Raw genomic sequence first — 22,608 nt, forward strand, 5'->3', positions numbered from 1 at the left:
AAAAAAAAAAAAAAAAAAAAATCCTATTGAGGAAAGAGTCACACCTAGTATTTTGTCTTGAAACAGAGGATTAAAGATGATGTAAGGAAAGACACTGAGCTAACAGAGAACACAGAGCACCAAGGTAATGCTAAGTTTTGATAAGCAAGTCTCTATTTTCCTATGTTCAGGGAACAGCATCAACAGAAGAAAGCTGGCACTGCTCAGGACGTCTTCTTTCAGTTGCTACCATTAAGCATATTGCATATGCTCTTATCCTTTTCGGCCATAACCACATTCATCCACTTGTTGTATTTCATTTTCAGAAAGGCATCATTCATTGCACTCGGTTTGTCTAACAGAGTATAATCAAGGGTTTTTTTTCAACATTAATCAAGAAATTCCTCCATCTGCAAAAGTCAGGCTATGCCATTAAATACAGCCAAGATCATAAAATACAAATGTCATTAGGTCTACTGAATCTTGAGATTCATTCACTAGAATACACAGGGAAAAGGAAAAAGTTTGCCCTTGTGAAAGGTGTGTATCATTTTTTAGAAAGAGCTTCTGAAAGCCTCAAACATCTGTGACTGTGCTAATAGCCGTTACAAAGGTATTTTATATAATCTATGCTGAGTCAGCTAGGAGTTAACAGGAGGCTGGATGCAGAAGGTAAAACATACCCCTGCAGACCTGTTGTTATTAAGGATGACCTTTGGCAGTCTCAAACTGTAACCACAGAGGTTGTTCCCATTACATTCATACTATATACACACATACCTGAACAGCCTTCCTACCAGTAACATTTAAAATAAGCATACTTAATACTGCCAGTTACATGTAGTAGAGTGTTCACTCTGTAACTGTGTGTGGCAAAGCCAAGATATCCTACCATTCCAATAAAAAAAAGGCAAGGGAATAGCTTTAACACACCATTAATGCATGCTATTACACTTTTCCAGTCAAAGATAACAAAGCCCATATAAAATTTAAAGACAGAGGAAAAACTCGACTTTCAGCCACTTGTACCTCTCTAAGTTTTCATGCCCTGCTATCTGGAACGCTTACCCACTTCCCTGCCAGAAGTCCTCTAGCTCTGCATTAAGGATCTTGTTGTCCCTGACTGACACCCACATATGGAACATTTGGCATGCCTCCATGGCAACACGGGAGCCCTGAAGTTTATGAAAGCGTTCCATGTGAGAGAAGATGCTCATACACTCCCGCCCCACCCTCCAAAGATGTACTAATGATGCTAACTGACTACATCCAAGGAGCCAGAGGAAAAATAATCTGAGGGCTGCAGAGAACCCACTCAAGCTGTCACTGCAAAGCTGGTCTTCCCAAGAGCAAAGGAGGAAGCACGCAACCTAGTTCAAGTCACACCTACTTTACTCTTAGACTTCTTCCTTCAAGTGGGGCTTCCCTGCAAGGACTGGTCTTCAGAGTCGCCCAGAGCCCCTCTATCTTAGCCAGGTTGCTCAAGCTGATTTTATTCTTTCCCAACAGGATCCATTTGGAAAATATCAAGCCTTTAGAATGCGGCAGCAAGAGAAAGGGGACTACGCAGGAATGGGGAGTTTGGGAGAAGCTCTCCTGGTGTTGACTTAGGGATGAAGGCTCCAGGTTGCTGCCAGAAATGGAGTCACCAGCAGAAGAACTGTTTTCTCTGATAAGGATGTCCCACCATTTCCAAAGTGTTCGTTAAAGTTACACAGGTCCTTCTTGCAGCAGTTGTACGTTAGCTCATTTTCCTTCAAGTGGGTTGAAATGTTGTTGAAATCGCAATTCTCAGACTTCCAACACCGGTTATACACTCGTAAACCTGTGGGGAGACACACACAAGGGTAAGAAAGTAAGTGGGAAGAGTTCTGTATCTGCTTTTGAATCCTCAATTCTATTTCGTATGTATCCTGTGCAAGTAGAGACATCTAGGCAAGATGCTCACCCCAGGTGGGTTATAAAGAAGAACAATTAAGTAAATAATGATACACCTCTAAACAGAGCTTTTACAGAAAACCAAGGTCTCATCAGAGCCAGTATAGTTATGGGGGTGGGATGGAGGAGGAACAGGCATTTATACTGTTAAGAGGGAAATTTGGTAATATCTGCCAAGATTTTAAACACATGCCCCCTTTGATCCAGCAATTCCACTTTTAGAATTTACGCTATGAAGTTACTTGGGGATTTTTTCCTTTTCTTTCTTTCTTTTTTTTTTTTTTTTTAAGAGATAAGGTCTCACTTTCTTGTCCGGTCATCTGGTCTTGAACTCCTGGGCTCAAGTGATCCTCCTGCTTCAGCCTCTCAAAGTGATAGAATTATAGGGGTGAGCCACCATGCCCAGCCAAAGCTATGCATAAGATATATGCTCAAGAATGGTCAGAAAAAAACCTGAAAAACCCAGTCCATTAATTTTTAAAAAGTGTTAAAGAAATTACAATAGAATTCCTTACAATGCAAGTTCCATGCAGATAAGAAATGACATGGGCCTACAAGTGCTAACATGGAAGGAGCTTGATTTAAAAAAAAAAAAGGGGGGGGGGCAGAAAAATAGGTAAATTGGACTCCATCAAAATTTAAAACTTTTGTGCTTCAAAGGACATTATCAAAAAATAAAAAGACAACTGACAGAAAGGGAGAAAATGTTTGCAAATCACATATAAAACACCAGGTGCGGTGGCTCACACCTGTAATCCCAACACTTTGGGAGGCCGAGATGGGAGAATTGTTTGAGGCCAGAAGTTTCAGACCAGCCTGGTCAACATGGCAAGACCCCCTCTCTATTTCTTTTTTAAAGTTATATGTAAGAGCATAGTATCCAGGATATAGAAAACATTTTTAAACTCTACAATAAAAAGACTAACCCAATTAAAATATGGGCAATGAGGCCAGTGTGATGGCTCACACCTGTAATCCCAGCACTTTAGGAGGCTGAAGTGAGAGGATTGCTTGAGGCCAGCCTGAGCAACATAGTGATATCCCAACTCTACAAAAAAAAAAAAATTAAAAAATTATCCAGGCAGGGTGTTGCGCCTTTAGTCTTAGCTACTTGGGAGGCTGAGGCAGGAGGATCACTTGGACTCAGGACTTTAAGGCTGCAGTGAGCTATGACTGTACCACTGCATTCCAGCTTAGGCAACAAAGCAAAAACCTGCCTCTTTAAAAAAAATTGGCAAAGGATTTGAATAAACATTTCTCCAAAGAAGATTCTCAAATGGCCAATAAGTACATGAAAAGATGCTTGATATCATTAGTCATTAGGAACATGCAAATGAAAATCACAGTGAGATACCACTTTATACTCACTAGGATGGCTAAGATCAAGAAAATGGTAAATAGCAAATGTTGCAAGGAAGTGGAAAAAATTGGAACCCTCAAACATTGCTGGTGGGAATGTAAAATGGTATAGATACTCTGGACAAATCTGGCATTTCCACAAAAAGTTAAAGACAGAGTTATCCATTTGACTGAGCAATTCCACTCACAAGTGTATATACTTCTGCCATTCTCTGGAAGGATTCCCAAGTAATTTAATACTGTTATCATCATGGAAGAATACATTTCGTTTATGTTTCTATTGAGTGTTTCAAATTTGCCATATGGATTATTTTTAAAATATTTGAAACTTCATTTTAAAAATCATTAGATTATTCAGTAATACAGGAAAAGTTTCTACAAAAACACGTCATCATGGTCTCATTTTTGGAAAAATAGCCTTGGGCACACAAGAAAATAAAGGTCAGACGTATACACTCCAAGTATCTTATCGTAGTTTGAATTGAAAACTACGTTCACACACAAGTTTCCACATGAATGTTCATGGCACCATGATTCAAAATTGCTAAAAAGTGGAAACAACCCATATGTCCATCACTGGTGAATGGATAAACAAAATGTGGCATATCCACACAATAGAATACTATGTGGCCACAACACAATGAAGTACTGATACATGCCACAGCATGAGTGAACCTTGGAAACATTATGTTTAGTGAAAAAAAATCTAGTCGCAAAGTGCCACAATACTGTATGATTCCTTGCATATGAAGTGCCCAGGAGAGCCAAATCTATGAAGACAGAAAGTAGATTAGTGACTGCTCGGGCATGTGGGAGGGAGGAGTGAGGACTGACTGCTAACAGGTTTCTTTTCAAGGTGACAGAAAGATCCTGGAATTAGACAGTTGCGATAGTCATACAACCTTGTAAATACACTAAGAGCCACTGAATTATACACTTTAAAATGTAAATGTTCTGGTATGTAAATTATATCTCAATAAAAAACCGTAGATGCAGAACAGTGTAGAGAATGTGACCCATTTGTGGAAATAAAGCATATATACATTGAGGTAAGTGCATTTATTTTTCTCTGGAAGGATTCCCAAGTAATTTAATAGTGTTATCATCATGGAAGAATACACTTCGTTTATGTTTCTGTTGAGTTTTTTAAATTTGCCACATGGATGATTTATTTTTAAAATATTTGAAACTTCATTTTAAAAATCATCAGATTATTCAGTAATACTGGAAAAGTTTCTACAAAAACACACCATCATGGTCCCATTTTTGGAAAAATAGCTTTGGGCACACAGGAAAATAAAGGCCAGAAGTATATACTCCAAGTATCTTATCGTAGTTTTTTTAATATTCAGAAAAAGCATGTTAGGTGAAAAATGTATTAGTTGAGAGAGTGGTGTTATGGTAGATTTTCTTCTCCAAAAATAACTGAGTGCCTATGTGCTAGATACTGGGGTGTAAGAAGGTATTTGTCCTTGCCCTGAAATTGGTTTCTTCTGTGCTAGAAAGAAAAAAATGCAGATGCGTACTTCCTTATTTCAGGCTTGTAGCTAATTTACCCAATTCCATGCAGAGCTTGGACCACAACACTTCTCAGTTTATAATTGTAGGCATAACTGTCCTGTCCTTCTCCTCTGAGGGGATGGGTATCTGGATTGGAATTTAATGAAGTTTAGTCAAGTGGCAGAGTCCAGATAGAGTATTCCAGAAATGGCTCTAGTTGCTGAAGTCTTAACTAAATAACTGGAAGCTTCTAATATTGTACTAGAGGCTGCTGATGATTCAGACAGGTTACTGCTTTGTAATAGTAATTAAGCACTGGAACTTGAAAAGCCTTAAAGCTATCAGAATTTTAATCAGGGAAGCCTAGAAGCTTGAGGAGAACAGACAGTAATTTATTAATAATTGCTACCAATTAATCATTTACTATGTGTCGTGCAGCACATCAAAGTGCTTTACTTGAATTATCATATTCAAACAACAGCCTTAACAATGGTAATCTTCTCACCAAAGCCAGCCTCGGAATTATCCACCTGAAAGTGGATTATATCAGAATGCCTGGAGTGTTACAGGTTTTCTCCTCCCCACTCTTTTTGAAGACTTTGGCTCAAGTCTATCTAAAGCCAACAGTCTTCAGCTGTCCTAGGCACCCTTAAATGTGGCCCTTGTTCAGAATGTCATTACAGCAATGACCACTTGACACTGTCATCAGAGGCTCCTTCAAGACTAAGTACATTTAACCTTGCTTACACTTCCATGGTTTATACTGCTAGGATGCCAGTAAATACTGGTTGAATTAGCAGCCAACCTGTCTCTCTTCTAGACTTAAATTTGTATAGCACCATCATATCTGTCGCTGTGCAAACGTCATAGAGTATAGTTACACAAACTTACATGGAATAGCCTAGTACACACTCAGGCTATGTGGTATGTCCTACTGCTCTTAGGCTACAAACCTGTACAGAAAGTTACTGTACTGAATACTGCAGGCCACTGTAATGCAGTGGTAAGTATTTGTGTATCTGACCATATCTAAACATAGAAAAAGTACAGTAAAAATATGATACAAAAGATTTTTAAAATGGTACACCTGTACAGGGCACTTACCGTGAATGGAGCTTGTGGGACTGGAAGTCAGTGAATGAGTGGTGGGTGAATGTGAAGGCCTAGGACATTACTGTACACTACTGTAGATGTTTTAAATATTGTACATTTAGTCCACACTAAGCTTATTTTAAAAAATCAACCCTAGTTTGCTGCCACTTTACTTTAGAAACTTTTTAATTTTAAATGTTTTTACATTTGTAATAATACAGGGTAAAACACAAACATGTTATACAGTGGTACAAAAATATTTTCTTTCTATTCTTATTTTATAAGCTTTTTTATTTAAAAAAATTTTTACTTTAAAAACTTTTTTTGTTTTTGTTAAAAACGAAGACACAAGCACACACATTAGCCTAGTCCTACATAGGGTCTGGATCATCGGTATCACTGTTTTCCACCGCTTCATCTTGTCCCACTGGAAGGTCTTCAAGGGTAAGAATACTCATGGGGCTGTCCTGTCCTAGGAGAGCAATGCCTTCTTCTGTAATACCTCCTGAAGGACCTGCCTGCTGAGGCTGGTTTTTTTTTTTTCTTTTGTAGAGACAGAGTCTTGTTCTGTCACCCAGGCTAGAGTGCAGTGGCGTGACCTCGGCTCACTGCAACCTCGCCTCCCGGGTTCAAGCAATTCTTCTGCCTCAGCCTCCTGAGAGGCTGTTTTATAGTTAATTTTTTTTAATAAGTAGAAGGAGTACATGCTAACATGATAAAAAATATAGTAAATACGCAAACCAGTAACACATTTATTATAAAACATTATATACTGTACATAATTATCAAAATATCAAGTATTATATATTGTGTTATATTTTAGTTTTGTAAGAAACTACCAAACTGTCATCCACAGTAGCTATACGGGTTTGCCTTCCCACTAGGAATGAATCAAAGTTCCCGCGGCTGCTGGGTGTGGTAGCTCACGCCTGTAATCCCAGCACTTTGGGAGGCCGAGGCGGGCAGATCACTTGAGGCCAGGAGTTTGAGATGAGCCTGGGCAAAATAGTGAAACCCCGTCTCTACTAAAAATACAAAAATTAGCTGGGCATGGTGGCTTATGCCTGTAATCCCAATTAGAGGCTGAGGCATGAGAATCACCGGAACCCTGGAGGCAGAGGTTGCAGTGAGCTGAGACTGCACCACTGCCCTCTGGCCTAGGTGACAGAGCAAGACCTTGTCTCAAAAAAGAAAAAACAAACAAACAAACAAACAAAAGTTCCCATTGTTCCACATCCTCACCAGCATCTGGAGTTGTCAGAGTTTTGGAGTTTGGTCATTTTAATAGGTGTGTCTCATTTTTGTTTACATTAACCATTTATAAGAAATTTTGGGATTTAAGAGCTGGAAAAAGATCTTGGCTCTGACCTCCTTTCCTCTCCTCCCTACCTCTGCTGTCCAACACATACATTTCATAAATGAAACACAGAGGTGGAGAGAGCTAGCTGGTGGCAGGACAGAAGTCAGAGCTCCTAATTGCTGCTCTAATATTCATTCAACACATAGTAATTGCCCTTATCCTCTCATTTGGAAACTATACTTAGTTTAATTATACTTAGTAGTGAGGAGTCCAAGAGACACAGTTGATCAAGCTAAAGAGCCAAGTCTTCTGTGCTCATAATAATGACCATGTTCTCTCTAGGGGCCTTACTACGCTTTCTACATTAACAGTGAATGAACATGGTCTTCCAGTGGGGCAGAGGGACTGGTCCCCTACAGAATCAAGAGCTCTGAATGGAAGGTTTGGAGTTTTAGCTGCAATCCAGCTAAATTGTATCAAATTTATCAAATCCAGCTAAACATATCAAAACTATCAGATAACCCTGTTTTTTTAGACAGGGTAACTATAATTTGTCTTTAGTAATTGAGGGATTTCTCCTTTCTGGGGAAGTTAATCATCATTATCTCAGGTTTTTCTGAACATGTGGGTGTCCCAAGGCTTTTCTGAGTTTACCTGACATGTTCACCATTTCTTGATGTTGACACTGGGGGGAGCTGGTGTAGAAGGTCTAAGAGTACAAATAACCTTGTGGAGTGTTTTTATTATTAATCTCTTAGAAATCTAAGCCTGAGGGTTTTACCTTGGACACTAAGAACATTCTGAAACCGCCATTCCTCGCTGGCATCATTTGCACACATCGATTCTATCCAGAACCATACCCCAGCAAGAACAGAGGGCATGTCTCTGCTGGTTTCTTTCCTCTGTCTACCACTTCCTAAACTCTATTTTAACAGGGTTGACGGAGGTGAATATTCTGTAGTCTAACAAATTTGGAAAATGCAGACTGGACAGGACTTGTGCATGTTAGCATTGCCCACCCCCACATTCATGAGCACCTTGCTCTGAGGCTACCGAGCCCTGGCACCTGCTGTTGCCCCTCCCAGGCACACCCTTCCCTTCTTAGCCCTCTTACCTCCTACTTGTCCTTTGAACTCAGCTTGAGTCTCCTCAGGACTCTGAATATACCAGATACCCCATGGAATGAGACAGAGGCATACATAATGACATTCAGGACAGCCAAACAGGCCTTTGTCATAATTTTAATTGCATGTGTCCTTTCTTTATCTTTGCATCCCTAGCTCCTAACCCTCTGCTGGGCACACAGTAGGTTCTCCAAGGTCTGGGAGGCAGCACAGGGCCGCTGTTAAAGAGCACAAGCTTTGGAATCAGATGGACTTCCATGTTCAATTCCTGAGTCGGTTACTTAACCATAATTTCTTGCTTAATCTGAGCCTCCATTTCCACATTTATCAAACGGAAATAAAATATCACCCTTAGAAGTAAGTGCAAAACATTAAATTTAAGATGCATGAAGAAAGTGCTTAGCCCAATACACACCTGATGCTAATAAATGGTAGCTATTACTTGATGCAAGGCTAATGAGGATTACAGTGGCACAGTTTTTCTCCCAGGCACTTATTACCCCATTACATTTAGGAGACAGGGGAGGCTCTTACCAGCTTTGGTAATGAGACACACATCAAAACCAGATGAACAATTGACGGCTGTTTTGCAGTCAGCAGTTGGGTTAGGACAGTCGTAGCACTGCAGGCTATGACCTAGAATCAGGAAGAAAGTCAGGATCTCTTAAAGCAGCACTGACTTGTCCCCTGGCAGCCCACCATCTCCATTAATATGGGCCCAAAGTCAGCAACTTGTGGTATACTCCCATTCCCGCACAAATGTATAGCAGTTATATCTTTCCAAATTCAAACTACAGTTCCAGCAACATTTTTTGGATCCTGATGTAAGCACAAAGGAAATATCCACATTTGAAAATCCATCTAACTGTGCAATTGAGAAGCTTCCTCCTAACCTGCAACTGGAAGGAGATTAGTCTGCAATGTAATGATGTGTTAAGAAGAAATTACCGAGAAACAAACAGAATTCTGTAAGTGTCTTCCAAGCAATGAATATGCCCAATTAAATCACATCCTCGTGGGTTGCTGATCAGTGTCTGGCAATACCTATCTGCATGAAAATACATTTTCAAAATGAAATATGTAAAATGTCATCACAGATTAGTATTAATAGATGAACATCTGCAATTGATTTGATGCAAGGGAACACTAATTTTGAACCCCAATTAAGCAAATGGTTATCCCCCTAAAAAGAATTCTATTCCCCTCATTAGTAGATGTGTATTATTATAGCTGGACTCAATAATTATGTTGTGAATTCTGTCAATAAAAAAATCTGTGAAAATTTTGTTTCTTCTCTTATTACTGAGGTAAGTCTCATAATACCCTTGATTTTGCCTCTTGGCCTGCAAAGCTTAAAATATTTACTATCTGGGCCAGGCGCAGTGACTCACGCCTGTAATCCCAGCACTTAGGGAAGCTGAGGAGGGTGGATCACCTGAGGTCAGGAGTTTGACACCAGCCTGGCCAACATAGCGAAACCCCATCTCTACTAAAAATACAAAAATTAGCCAGGCATGGTGGTGCACGCCTATAATCCCAGCTACTTGGGAGGCTGAGGCAGGAGAATCGCTTGAACCCAGGAGGCAGAGGTTGCAGTGAGCCAAGATTGCACCACTGCACTCCAGCTTGGGTGACAGAGCAAAACTCTGTTTAAAAAAAAAAAAAAATTGCTATCTGATCCTGTACAGAAAAAGTTTGATAACCTCTGGGATAGGGTATCATTACTGAACTACCCTCTTCTAAGGGACTGACCGAATGCCAGGAGTACACATTGTCAAAGACAAGACAACAGCTGTGCACTTTAAACCCATGGGCATAGGACAGCTGGGTACCAGCAGACACAACGTGAGGGTCATCTTACATCAGAAGCAAATTGTCTCCAGTTCCCTAGTTTGAAAAACAATTATTGCTTCCAGTCAATTCTTAGGACTCATCCTTGCTAGCCGTCAGTTTTTGCTGGGTTATTTTTCCGTCTCCATTTTTGTAACAGTGACAAGAAAAAGATGAGTTACAGTCCACACGTGTGATGGGGAGAGACTGAGGAAGCAAGAGTTGGAAGGATATCTTCCTGGTTTGTATGGATACCCCCTTTTCCATCATCAGAGATAAACTATCTTCATGCCATATGACTTCTACCATGTAATCAGTATTTGGCAGTACCTACCTCTGTGAAAAGACATTTTCAAAGATGAAACACGTAAAATCTCACAAAAGAATGTCATGGTTAAACCAAGTGTGGGTTTTAGAGCCCAAGAGCTGACTTCTAGTTCTAAGGCTGAAGCCTAGGTTTATCACCATGGAAATAGATTTTTCAGTGGAAAGTCCAGTGGAAGGAAGGTGGGTCCTCACTTCCTGAGCACAGACAGGAACGCAGTTCTCTAGAGCATCTGAAATGGCCATGCCTGCCCTCACAGGTGTGAAATCCTACCCAACAGAGGATCCTCTGACTTGTGAAGGTTCCGGATTAATGCCTTGAAATATTAGTTTTAAAAAACAACAACAACAACAAAAACTAGGCCACGTGTGGTGGCTCACACCTATAATCCCAGCACTTTGGGAGGCCAAGGTGGGTGGATCACTTGTAGCCAGGAGTTTGAGACCATCCTGGCCAACATGGTGAAACCTTGCCTCTACAAAATATACAAAAACTAGCCAGGCGTGGTGGTACATGCCTGTAATCCCAGCTATTCAGGAGGCTAAGGCACGAGAATCACTTGAGCTTAGGAGGTGGAGGTTGCAGTGAGCCAAGATTGCACCACTGCACTCCAGCCTGGGAGACAGAGCGAGACCATGTCTAAAAAATAAATAAAATAAAATAAAATAAAAACCAACCTCCTCCTTCCCCACTTTTTTGCAGATGACAAGACAGATGTCTGGAGAGGTGACGTGACTCACACAAGGACACCTGGCTACAAAGCAGCAGAGCTGGCGGCAGCCCTGGGGCCTGTGGGCAGGGCCCCATCCACCAGGCTTTGTTTGTTCTCCCCCACTGTCAGCCTGTGGCTGTCATGCCTGTGTGAGAGGGAAGCCACAAGGAGAAGGTGCAAAGATGCAATTTTTCTTCGGTCCCTCCCTTGTACCAGACATGTATTCACACGCATGAAATGAAAAGAATCTAAGATAAAGGGTGTTGCTCTTGAGACTGGCCATGTTTGAGGGCCATTTTAAAAGGTTACCTGTAGACATGGATTTTTGTGCTGGCTAGATCCCGGGCTCATTTGGCTTCTTAAGAAAGCTTTAGAAGGAAAGGCTAAAACCCATGGTTGGAATGTCTGTGGGCAAAAATATTCATGGCAACCATGTTCATTCAATGTTCCAATATATGTGCATCAATGTGCTAAGCTCTTCGTGGGATTGTTAAGAAAAGTAGGCTCAATTATCTTCATCCCCACCTTGCAGGAGAAAACTAAGACTAAGATGTGAACTAAATTGTTCAAAGCCACACAGCTACTAAGTGACCGAGCAGAGCTCAAACTCAGGCTGTCAGTTCTAAAATCCAAGCTTGGTTAACCATGATGTTCTTCTAATTGACCTGAGTGGGAAGAGAAGGAGACCCTAGATTATGGGGGAAACTGAGGTCAAAAACAAGCAACAGGGCCAGGTGGAATGGCTCACGCCTGTAATCCCAACACTTTGGCAGGCTGAGGTAGGTGGATCATTTGAGGTAAGGAATTCCAGACCAGCCTGGCCAACATGGTGAAAGCCTGCCTCTACTAAAAATACAAAAATTAAAAAATAAATAAAAAAAAAAATACAAAAATTAGCCAGGCATGGTGGCATGCCCCTGTAATCCCAGCTACTCAGAAGACTGAGGCAGGAGAATCACTGGAACCTGGGACACAGAAGTTGCAGTGAGCCGAGATCGCGCCACTGCACTCCAGCCTGGGCGACAGAGTGAGACTCCATCCCCCTGAAAAAAACAAACAAAAAAAACAAGCAATAGGTCAGTGGACAAGAGTTTGATATTTTAGCCACTAAGCCAGGGTAGACGAGATTTCCCCTGGGCTATAAGAGGCAGAGCTCAGAGGAAAGTTCCCCTGCAGGGTCCTGAGACCCTTCTGGGCAGCAGCAAAGAAGGCCTCTCATCTGTGGGCATGTGAGCTTCACATCTCAGTTCTCTGAGAAAGGGCTGAAGTGCACCCCAAGACTTGTCACAGAGAAGCTGATGGTCCCAAGCTTGTTCCATAAACAAATGCAGACTGCTGGAAGTAGGATGTCACTGGGCTATTAAAATTCTAGAAAATATTCCAACTTAAGCAGCAGAGACAGAAAAAAAGAAGGAACCAAGAAAAATGAATAAATAAAAAATAATTATAGAAAAAATATAGTGTTGTAACACAGGTGAACCACATTACAGTGCACCCTGGCTAGAATCACGGAAGGTGGGGAAGAAGGGGTGCCAAGACTTCTCTTTCTGCTCAGAAAGGGAGAACATATTAAAGTGTGTCCTGGGGCAAGTAACTACTTTGCCTTTGTTTCCTCAGCTGTAATATGGGAGGTAACAGCACCGACCTCCCGGGATGGCTGGATGGATTTAAATGAGACAGGCTCTGGCACAGTCCCCAGTAAACAATAAACAGTCAATATATGGTTGCTATTAATATTCTAAGACATGCTACAGTGGCATGGAAATCTTTTTTTAAATTGCTCATTGTATTGCCACTTTCTTTTCTGCTCCCCCCACCAACCATATTTGTAAAAAACAAAAAACCAGCAGTGGCCAAGATGTTATACCAACATGACACAGGAGACAACCACATTTGATCCTTACAATGAAGCCTGTGTGTTTCCACTGTTACAGAAGTTGACTCAGAAGCACACAATTTCCTCCAGCAACCAGGGCAGGGGTGGCTGAGGGGAGGGGGTGGCCCATGACAGATGGCCTGGAGCAGGAGGGAAGAGCAGGGACTCTGTTGCCAGACTGTGTGTTCACATTCCTGTGTACCACTTCTGTGTATTTGACAAGTTATTAATTTTGGGGGGGCCTCAATCTTGTTGCTTGTAAAACAAGGATAAAAATACCACCTACTCCATCAGGTTGGCATGAGGATTAAATAAGCAAATACACGTAAAATGCTTAGAGTAGTGACTGGCACATAAATGCTGTCAGGGTTAGTTAGCTGCTGCTGCTGTCACTATGACCATCATCATCATTAAAACACAGGAGGAGCCTCAGAGCAGAAGGACTGAGCTCAGATGGCTCTAAGCAGAGTGGACCCCAAAGGGACTTGCACAGCACTCTAAGAATGGTATCCACTGGTGTCCCCAAGCAGCTTAGGGTGACAGGAGTGAAACTTCAGCTGCCGAGTGTTGACCCACCCCTGCCAAAAGCCACCTTGTAACTCAGGACGGGCTGTAACCCAGGAAGATGCCCCATTGAGGACAAGGTCGTAACATAGGAAGGAGCTGTCATACAACCCCAGACGTGTAACACTGGAAGGCAAAAGAACCAAAGCCAGGCCTGGAGGAGGAGCTGGGGCTGAAACTGAGGCTTAAGAAGGGAGTTCATGGCCAAGGCAGCCTAGATCCATGTCCTGAGACTGGAGCACTCACCTGAATGGCAGAAGACAGCCAGGATGAGCAGCAGCCCGAACAGGACAGACCCTCCTTGGATTCCCATTGTGATTGTCCACAGAACCTGGAAGGAAGGGACAGGAAGGAATGTCAGGAACCAACAAATGACTGCTGGTTGTCTCAAAAACCAAGGGCTGGAAGGCCAAGGAGGCTTCTGAGAGGAGCATTTACAGGGGGAGTCAAGGCACACTGAACCCCTGGGCCATGCCCCAGCTCTGACCCATAGCACCATATACCCTTGAGTAGGCTCAGTCCCTATAAGCCCCAGTGTGTACTACCACACTGTGGGAATAACACTATCTTCCCCATCAGGGTCAGTGAGTCAACCGGCAATATGAGCAAATTGACTCACATAGCCACTGTGGTTCCCACTCTACTGGCCCCACCCCAAGCTGCTGGCTGAAATAGACGGCCACTTCTCGGAGCCACAGCACTAAGTGAATAAGACCAAAGGGGGTGACTCTGGAAGGCACCAGCATGCATTCAGCAGTGGAACAGGGAGCAACGGCTTAGCATACCTGGAAGCTCTGGCTCCTCACTGTAAGAAGTATAATGGGGACACTTGCTTGCTCTCTTTGGGGACATGAAGAGAGGTATTGGGCAACTTTGTAAGTTTCCATTACATGAATGCCTAGATGTGTAGTGATAGCATCAGGTGAGAAGAAGGGAAGGCTGAAATGCCTCCAATCCTACTTTACCCAGTAAAGAAGCCAAAGCATGGGGAGGTTTTGAACTTGCCTAAGTACAAAGCAACCATAGCAGAACTAAGAAATCTCCCAACTTCAACCCTACATCCCTGAACCCATCCTGAAATAAGGAGGTGGCAGTGCCTGTAAACCAGGGTACTCCATATTCTATTCTCCAGAGCCCCACAGGCCCGGACAGGCAGATGGGTTCTTGGAAGGGTGAGTCATCTACCCTCCCTAAGTCAGAAATGCAGAGTTCCCTGGGGCACTGACAATCCTGACAGTCCTTCCTGTCCCTTCCTTCCAAGTTCTGTGGGATCATCACACATCCTGAAGGTCATCTGCTACTTAGGAATATCCTGATACAGGCCAGTGGAGGACTGAGAAGTTCCAGGAAAAGGGCAGGGTCTGACATTGTCCAAAGAAGAAAACAATCAGTGAGTCAAGCCTGGAGATGGGGGTGGTGGAGGTGAGAAAGAGGTGGTTTTACGATATGTGAGGAATCAGGAAGAAAGACAATTGTGGTCTGGCTTTTCCTTACAAATTGAGGGCTCCCCACCACCCGCTGGGCTCTGAAACCTACAGCCTGCTACGGGACACCATCCCCCATGTGGACCTTCCCAGGAGGCCTGGGCTCCAGCACATGCCAGCGGCTTGCTTGGTTCCCCATTTTCAGGGGTTTCTGAGTAGGAAGGGTGATTTATGGACTCAGGTGAGACAGGGCTCCAGTATACAAGGAACTGCTGCAGGTGAGCAGGGAGAGGAAGGTATTGGTCTGAGGTCCCCGAACAGAGAGCTCCAGACACTTCCTAAAAGTTAAGCATAGCATGATCAGAGCCTGGGTATTATAGTGAGACCCTGTCTCTACAAAAATACAAACATTAAAAAAAAATTAGGCTGGTGTGGTGGCACATACCTGTAGTCCCAGCTACTTGGGAGGCTGAGGTGGGAGGATCACTTGAGCCCAGGAGGTCAAGGCTACAGTGAGCTGTGACTGTGCCACTGCACTCCAGCCTGGGTGACAAAGCAAGACCCTCTCTCCAAACAAACAAACGAACAAAAACCCAATGTAACTACAATGTCAGGCATCCCCATGGAAGGAGGAAGGAAGGAACCTCCTGACTCGGGTTAGGCACTGGAAAGGTGTCAGGCTGGCAGGAGCTGCCGGCTCAGGACATTTCCCTTGGAACGGTCCTTGACATAAATCACACTGCCACAACACACAGGGTCCCTGATGGGGAGCTGTTCTTTGATGAAGTACCTTAGAAAGAACTGGCCTGCTAAGAAAGTAGGAAGGACACAATGAAAGTGTTCAGGGCACAGGCGTTCCAGTCCAATCTGGAGGCCTCTGAACGAGGCCAGATAGTTCTGGCTCTGTCACCTCTTTGCTATGTGTTAACCTCTGATCACGCTTTGGCTAGTAAGCCTGCAGACAGTTACGTGTACTGCATAGCACAATGCCTGGCCAAAGATGGCACTCAAAAAGCTGTGGCCACTGTTAGTGCTACTCAGGAGTATTGAGGTTACCTGAGGAAGAAATTGCGTGGGGAGGGAGCATTGTGGGGTGAAGGGTGGGAAGGCAGACAGAGGGTGATGTGAGGTGAGGAAGCCAGAGAAACACCCTGGGTTGAATGAGCAGGGGAGACCTCAGGCATCAAACCTAAGGAAGCCCTCAGTTTTCTGGGATGGGTGGGGAGTGTCAAGTCTTAGCCTCAATTCCACATGACTGGCTGGTTGTTGCTATAGCTGATCCCATGACACGCTGCAGGGGAATCCAAAACGGCAGAGAAAGGAAGTAGCTATGTGTAGATGCCAAGGTCAGGCTGTTCGATCAAAATAAGACCAGGCCTTTATGAACCACTGCCAAAATATGAATTTCCAAAAGCAAAACGTTCATGTGGAGTGTGTGTATGTGTATGGGGGGCGGAGGAGGATGGGAGGCACAAAAAGAAATAGCTGATTGTTTTAAGGCTATTTTATAAATGTCCTACAATGTAGATGGTAACTAACACGAAGCAAGATCATTTATGGCTTTTTATTTTTCTTCCTGATCCTTTACTTTTTGCCATCCTTTCCCCAAATATTCTATAATTAACCAAGTATTACTTTTACAATCAGAAACATCAGGAAAATTCACACATGACAATGTTCCTTTTCTAGTAGTCATAGATCATCTATCTTTTGGTAAAACTACTCCCTAAACTAAAACACCCTCCATTTTAAGAAGAAAAAAAGAAAAAGATGCCCATAAGTTAAGTGTAGATAAGATGGTAAATGAACCAAAAGTGTTGCCATTCCACCCAAACCAAGCACTTAAATGCAAGATACACTCAGACAGCACCAACACTCAACCCCTTTCCAAACATTTCAGGATTCATTAATAATGGTGGATTTGTCCCTAACGACTGTTCTAATAATATTGCTATTGTTCTGAATGATTTTTAATTATTCTAAAGAATGCACAACTGAAAAATCCCTCAAAGAAGATATATAGGGACAAGTCTTCCCCCATGATGAAGGAACAGCAGGCTTTCCTGGGTGGTGCGTAAGTTGACTCTAAAGTCATTTCCGTAATGGGAGCTCCAAGTAGGCCTTTCATCACAGGAATAAGAAATAGTCAAGGGTATACAAACATTCTTTAAAACAGCAAAAATTTAGTGACACACACATCCAACGATGAGGAAATGAGTATACTATGGTACACTTCCATAGTGGGAAACTGCATACCCAGGAAAAGTAATGGGCGTGGAAGGCTACTCACAATGAATTAAGATCTGCCAAGCAAATGGAAAGCAAAAAAAGCAGGGGTTGCAATCCTAGTATCTGATAAAAGACTTTAAACCAACGAAGATCAAAAGAGATAAAGAAGGGCATTACCTAATGGTAAGGGGATCAATGCAACAAGGAGAGCTAACTATCCTAAATATATATGCACCCAATACAGGAGCACCCAGATGCATAAAGCAAGTTCTTAGAGACCTACAAAGAGACTTAGACTCCCACAAAATAATAGTGGGAGACTTTAACACCCCACTGTCAATATCAGACAGATCAAAAGACAGGAAATTAACAAGGATATCCAGGACTTGAACTCAGCTCTGGACCAAGTGGACCTAACAGACATCTACAGAACTCTCCATCCCAAATCAACCGAATATACATTCTTCTCAGCACCACATGGTAATTATTCTAAAATTGACCACATAATTGGAAGTAAAACACTCCTCAGCAAATATAAAAGAATAGAAATCACAACAAACTGTCTCTCAGAACACAGTGCAATCAAATTAGAACTCAGGATTAAGAAACCCACTCAAAACCGCACAACTACATGGAAACTGAACAACCTGCTCCTGAATGACTACTGGGTAAATAACGAAATGAAGGCAGACATAAAGATGTTCTTTGAAACCAATGAGAACAAAGACACGACGTACCAGAATCTCTGGGACACATTTAAAGCAGTGTGTAGAGGGAAATTTATAGCACTAAATGCCCACAAGAGAAAGCAGGAAAGATCTAAAATTGACACCCTAACATCACAATTAAAAGAACTAGAGAAGCAAGAGCAAACACATTCAAAAGCTAAGAGAAGACAAGAAGTAACTAAGATCAGAGCAGATGTGAAGGAGATAGAGACACAAAAAACCCTTCAAAAAATCAATGAATCCAGGAGCTGGTTTTTTGAAAAGATCAACAAAATAGACTGTTAGCCAGACTAATAAAGAAGGAAAGAGAGAAGAATCAAATAGATGCAATAAAAGATGATAAAGGGGATATCACTACCAATCCCACAGAAATACAAACTACCATCAGAGAATACTATAAACACTTCTACACAAATAAACTAGAAAATCTAGAAGAAATGGATAAATTCCTGGGCACATACACCCTCCCAAGACTAAACCAGGAAGAAGTCGAATCTCTGAACAGACCAATAACAGGTTCTGAAATTGTGGCAATAATTAATAGCCTACCAACCAAAAAAAGTCCAGGACCAGATGGATTAATAGCTGAATTCTACCAGAGGTACAAAGAGGAGCTGGTACCATTCCTTCTGAAACTATTCCAATCAATAGAAAAAGAGGGACTCCTCCCTAACTCATTTTATGAGGCCAGCATCATCTTGATACCAAAACCTGGCAGAGACACAACAAAAAAAAGAAAATTTTAGGCCAATATCTCTGATTAACATCTATGTGAAAATCCTCAATAAAATACTGGCAAACCGAATCCAGCAGCACATCAAAAAGCTCATTCACCAATGAAGTGATGAAGTTGGCTTCATCCCTGGGATGCTTGCACCCAGGAGGTGGAGGTTGCAGCTTGAGCCAAGATTGTGCCACTGCACTCCAGCTTGGGCAACAGAGAGAGACTGTCTCAAAATTAAAAAAAACCAAAAAAACAGAAAGTTATTAAAATTATTATAGCAACCTCTGAACTGGAAACTGGTAGAACAGCATTTAAACCCAGGTCTAAGCTCTGAGTGAACCACAGTTAAACTCTAGTGGGGAGATGGGAGACTTCTTATGAATTCAGCTTCTGAAATACATTAGTTAAGCTGAGGTCACTAGAGAAGAGATTTGACATCGGTGGTGTTTCCACAAGATTCACAGATGCCCATGAGTATGGTTACTCCTCCTAGGAGCCTGAGGCCTTACAGGTTGAAGAATTTTAAGGCTAGAAGCGTCCTCAAAATAAAACCCAATATTTTTATTTTATAGGAAATTAGTGGAGGCCCAGTGGGATGAAATTACCTGTCCCAAGGCAACATGTTAGTCGCAAAACCACCCTGGATGGATCTTGTTTCTATTCGCCAGGGGCTGGCAACTCACAAGATACCTGGTGTCAGCAATGTCTGGGAACTAGAGCTTTTGAACTCCAGGTCTGCGTGTCACCTTGGAGACATACACAGTACCTGCTCTAGCCATGCCTGTTGAAGCGCCCAGACAATATCAATCACTCAGTTCACAGAACAAATTACATCAGCAGGAAGAGACAAAGAGAAAAAAACCATCATAACGGAAAAGGCTTTCCAATTCAGCCAAGGTTCTCATGCCAGGAATAACCACTCCAAAACTCTTTGTGTGAGATATCTATATCTATATCTATCTATCTATCTATCTATATATATTCTAGGGTACATGTGCAGGATGTGCAGATTTGTTTCATAGGTAAACGTGTACCATGGTGGTTTGCTGCACCTATCAACCCATCACCTAGGTGTTAAGCCCAGCATGCATTAGCTGTTTTTCCTAATGCTCTACCCCCACCCACCCTACCTGCCGACAGGCGCCAGTGTGTGTTGTTCCCCTCCCTGTGTCCACGTGTTCTCATTGGTCAGCTCCCACTTATTAGGCCAGAACTCTTTGCACCAAACAAATCTGCAGCTTCCCCTACAAGGGCCTTTCCTGCAGTTTGTTGCGGAATGCCAATCCCTAGCTCTCCAAAGAGTCCTATCTCTGCACTTACGGCCCCTACCATGTTAAGTACACATGCAAAACCAAGGTTTAGTGAAGATGTTTCCTAAGATACAGGACATAAGTAAAAAGAAGTCTTTGCCTTTAGAAAGCCTCAAGCACTTCTGGGCGTGGTAATGTCTGTGGCGGTTTGGCTGAGGTTCTTAAATAGGTGGCCCAGAATTTTCCCTGCTCTACTTTTCAAGCGCTTCTACCAGCAGCTGTCAAAGATGAATGCCATTAGGCACCCACTCTCTCACCCTAAGATCCATTTTATTTAGGCTTTTATCTCCTAAGCCACTCTAAAAAAAAACTGGGATGTTTTTCTTACAGCTAAGTTCAGCAAATGGTTTCTAGTTTCCACTGTGAAAATACAGAGGCCACAAGTTTTAGGACTGTTTGGCTTGTAGGGGAGGCAGCCTCCCTTTCTGCCTCTCCTTCATAAACTGCCATGTAAATAGCCACATTTTGGCAAACGTTGCCATCTCCCTCAACATTCGGGGCTCTGTGCCTTCTTCAGGGAACTCGGAGTAAACTGCCAGGAGTGGAGAACTTGAACAACTGCTCAGGGATCGCAGGGTACCTAAAATAATTAGCAGCCGCCGCGTTTGTGCTGAGCGCTTTCCGTCAATCATCTCAACCACCCTGTGAAGTGAAGCCTATTGTTTTACTGATAAAGTGCTGTTAAATACTTCCAGAAATGGGCTGGGCGCGGTGGCTCACACTTGTAATCCCAGCACTTTGGGAGGCCGAGGCGGGCGGATCACGAGGTCAGGAGATCGAGACCACAGTGAAACCCCGTCTCTACTAAAAATATAAAAAATTAGCCGGGCGTGGTGGCGGGCGCCTGTAGTCCCAGCTACTCGGAGAGGCTGAGGCAGGAGAATGGCGTGAACCCGGGAGGCGGAGCTTGCAGTGAGCCGAGATTGCGCCACTGCACTCCAGCCTGGGCGACAGAGCGAGACTCCGTCTCAAAAAAAAAGAAAAAAAACTTCCAGAAATGACCAGTGAAGAGCCTGGGTATCACTAAACGGCCATAAAAGGCACACTGCCTAATGTTGGTTTTTTTGTTTGTTTTTTGTGGTTTTGTTTGTTTTTGAGGCGGAGTCTCGCTCTTATTGCCCAGGCTGTAGGGCGATGGCGCGATCTCGGCTCACCGCTACCTCAGCCTCCCGGGTTAATGTTGTTTTTTTAAAAGTCAGCAGTCAGACTCTAAGAAGGGTGCGGCCCGAGCCGACCCAAGAAAACAAAACATCACGTTGTACTTAAAACGTCCGTTTCGGCCGGGCGCGGTGACTCACACCTGTAATCCCAGCACTTTGGGAGGCGGAGGCGGGCGGATCACGAGGTCAGGAATTCAAGATCAGCCTGACCAACATGGGAAAACCCCGTCTCTACTAAAAATACAAAAATTAGCCGGGCATGGTGGCACATGCCTGTAATCCCAGCTACTCAGGAGGCTGTGGCAGGAGAATCGCTTGAACCCGGGAGGCGGAGGTTGCGGTGAACCGAGATCGCGCCACTGCACTCCAGCCTGGGCAACAACAGCGAAACTCCATCTCAAAAAAAAAAAAAAAAAGTCCGTTTCGCCCGACATCTGCTTTTCAAAATTCCACATTTAGACCGCGAAGGGAGAAAGGAACTGCCGTGACCACGGAGGGCTGGCCTTTCAGCCGGCGCACTTTCTCTGAACCGCTAGAGTTTCCCTTGAGACGAAAGCGACTGCAGGGGGCCCGGGTGCGAGGCTGCCCCCGAGGGAATGGGGGGCGCGACGGGGGTAACGGGGCTGCTTCTGGGAGAGGGCGCGCTCCCCGTTTCTCCTTCCTCGTAGATAAAATGAAGCCAGCGTTCAGCTAGGACACCGGGCCGCGGTGACGGATGGAAGGGCCAGGCCTCGGGAGGCTCGCCCGGCAGAGGTCGAGTGGAAAGCGAGGACGGGGGTAGCCCCCACAGACCCTCCGCCCGGGCCCAGACTGCCGCCGCCGCCTCGGCTCGGCTCACCCAAATCCCAGCAGGCCTTCGGGCCTTCTTACCTGGCGGCGCCCTGGATCCGCTTCCAGCCTCGAGCCGCTTCTGCGCTCAGCCCCCGCAGTCCTTGGCTCCAGCCCGCAAGGCTCCGCCCCCGGCCCCGCCCCTCAGGATGCCCTTGCCCTCCCAGGCTCCGGGCTTCCGCACCGCGCAGCCGCGCCTCGGCAGGAACCCCCTCCTCTCCTAACACCCCCGCGCGGGGCTCAGCCTCCTGGCCCAGGTTCTGAGAAGGCAGGGTGGCTAGGACCCAATGAACACCTTCAAACCCCCAGGGAACTGAAAGTTTGGGGCGTCCTCCTCGGATTTGCTATGGGACATAAAAACAGTAGGAAACTTCCAAAGACTTCTGATTTTCCCTTTTATGTTTTTTTAATTACATTAAAATGTTTTTCAAAACGTTTCTGTGCGTCTTGCTGGTGCCCTGGGTGCCCCAGGGCCCGGCTGTCTGGCTATGCGGCCCTGCTGCAGTCTGAAGCTGCTTCCTACTGCGAGGCTTGGGCAGCACCCAAATAGCCATCAGCCACAGCCGCAACCGTATCCGTGCCTTGTGACTTGTTTGAAACCCAAAC

At 43.8% G+C, this 22,608-nt stretch overlaps 1 protein-coding gene across 1 annotated transcript; it reads right to left on the minus strand.

Moving 5' to 3' along the window:
- Positions 1–131: 131 nt before the first annotated feature.
- Positions 132–22,135, minus strand: CD59 (CD59 molecule (CD59 blood group)). Its single transcript, XM_003254387.4, has 4 exons — positions 22,045–22,135; positions 13,846–13,930; positions 8,827–8,928; positions 132–1,804 (listed from the first exon to the last, which is right to left on the minus strand). Exons 2-4 carry the CDS (start codon positions 13,910–13,912, stop codon positions 1,587–1,589), a joined length of 387 nt encoding a protein of 128 aa, XP_003254435.1. The 5' UTR covers positions 13,913–13,930; positions 22,045–22,135; the 3' UTR covers positions 132–1,586.
- Positions 22,136–22,608: the final 473 nt, after the last annotated feature.

This window comes from Nomascus leucogenys, chromosome 15 (assembly GCF_006542625.1).
Source record: "Nomascus leucogenys isolate Asia chromosome 15, Asia_NLE_v1, whole genome shotgun sequence".
NCBI classification, from domain to species: Eukaryota; Metazoa; Chordata; class Mammalia; order Primates; family Hylobatidae; genus Nomascus; species Nomascus leucogenys.

Excerpts from the sequence above, each read along its gene's own strand:
- CD59 (XM_003254387.4), bottom strand. The coding sequence starts at position 13,912 with ATGGGAATCCAAGGAGGGTCTGTCCTGTTCGGGCTGCTGCTCATCCTG. Across the intron at positions 8,929-13,845 it reads GGCTGTCTTCTGCCATTCAG|GTCATAGCCTGCAGTGCTAC; the intron begins GTGAGTGCTCCA and ends TCCTGATTCTAG. Across the intron at positions 1,805-8,826 it reads GTGTCTCATTACCAAAGCTG|GTTTACGAGTGTATAACCGG; the intron begins GTAAGAGCCTCC and ends GTCTCCCCACAG.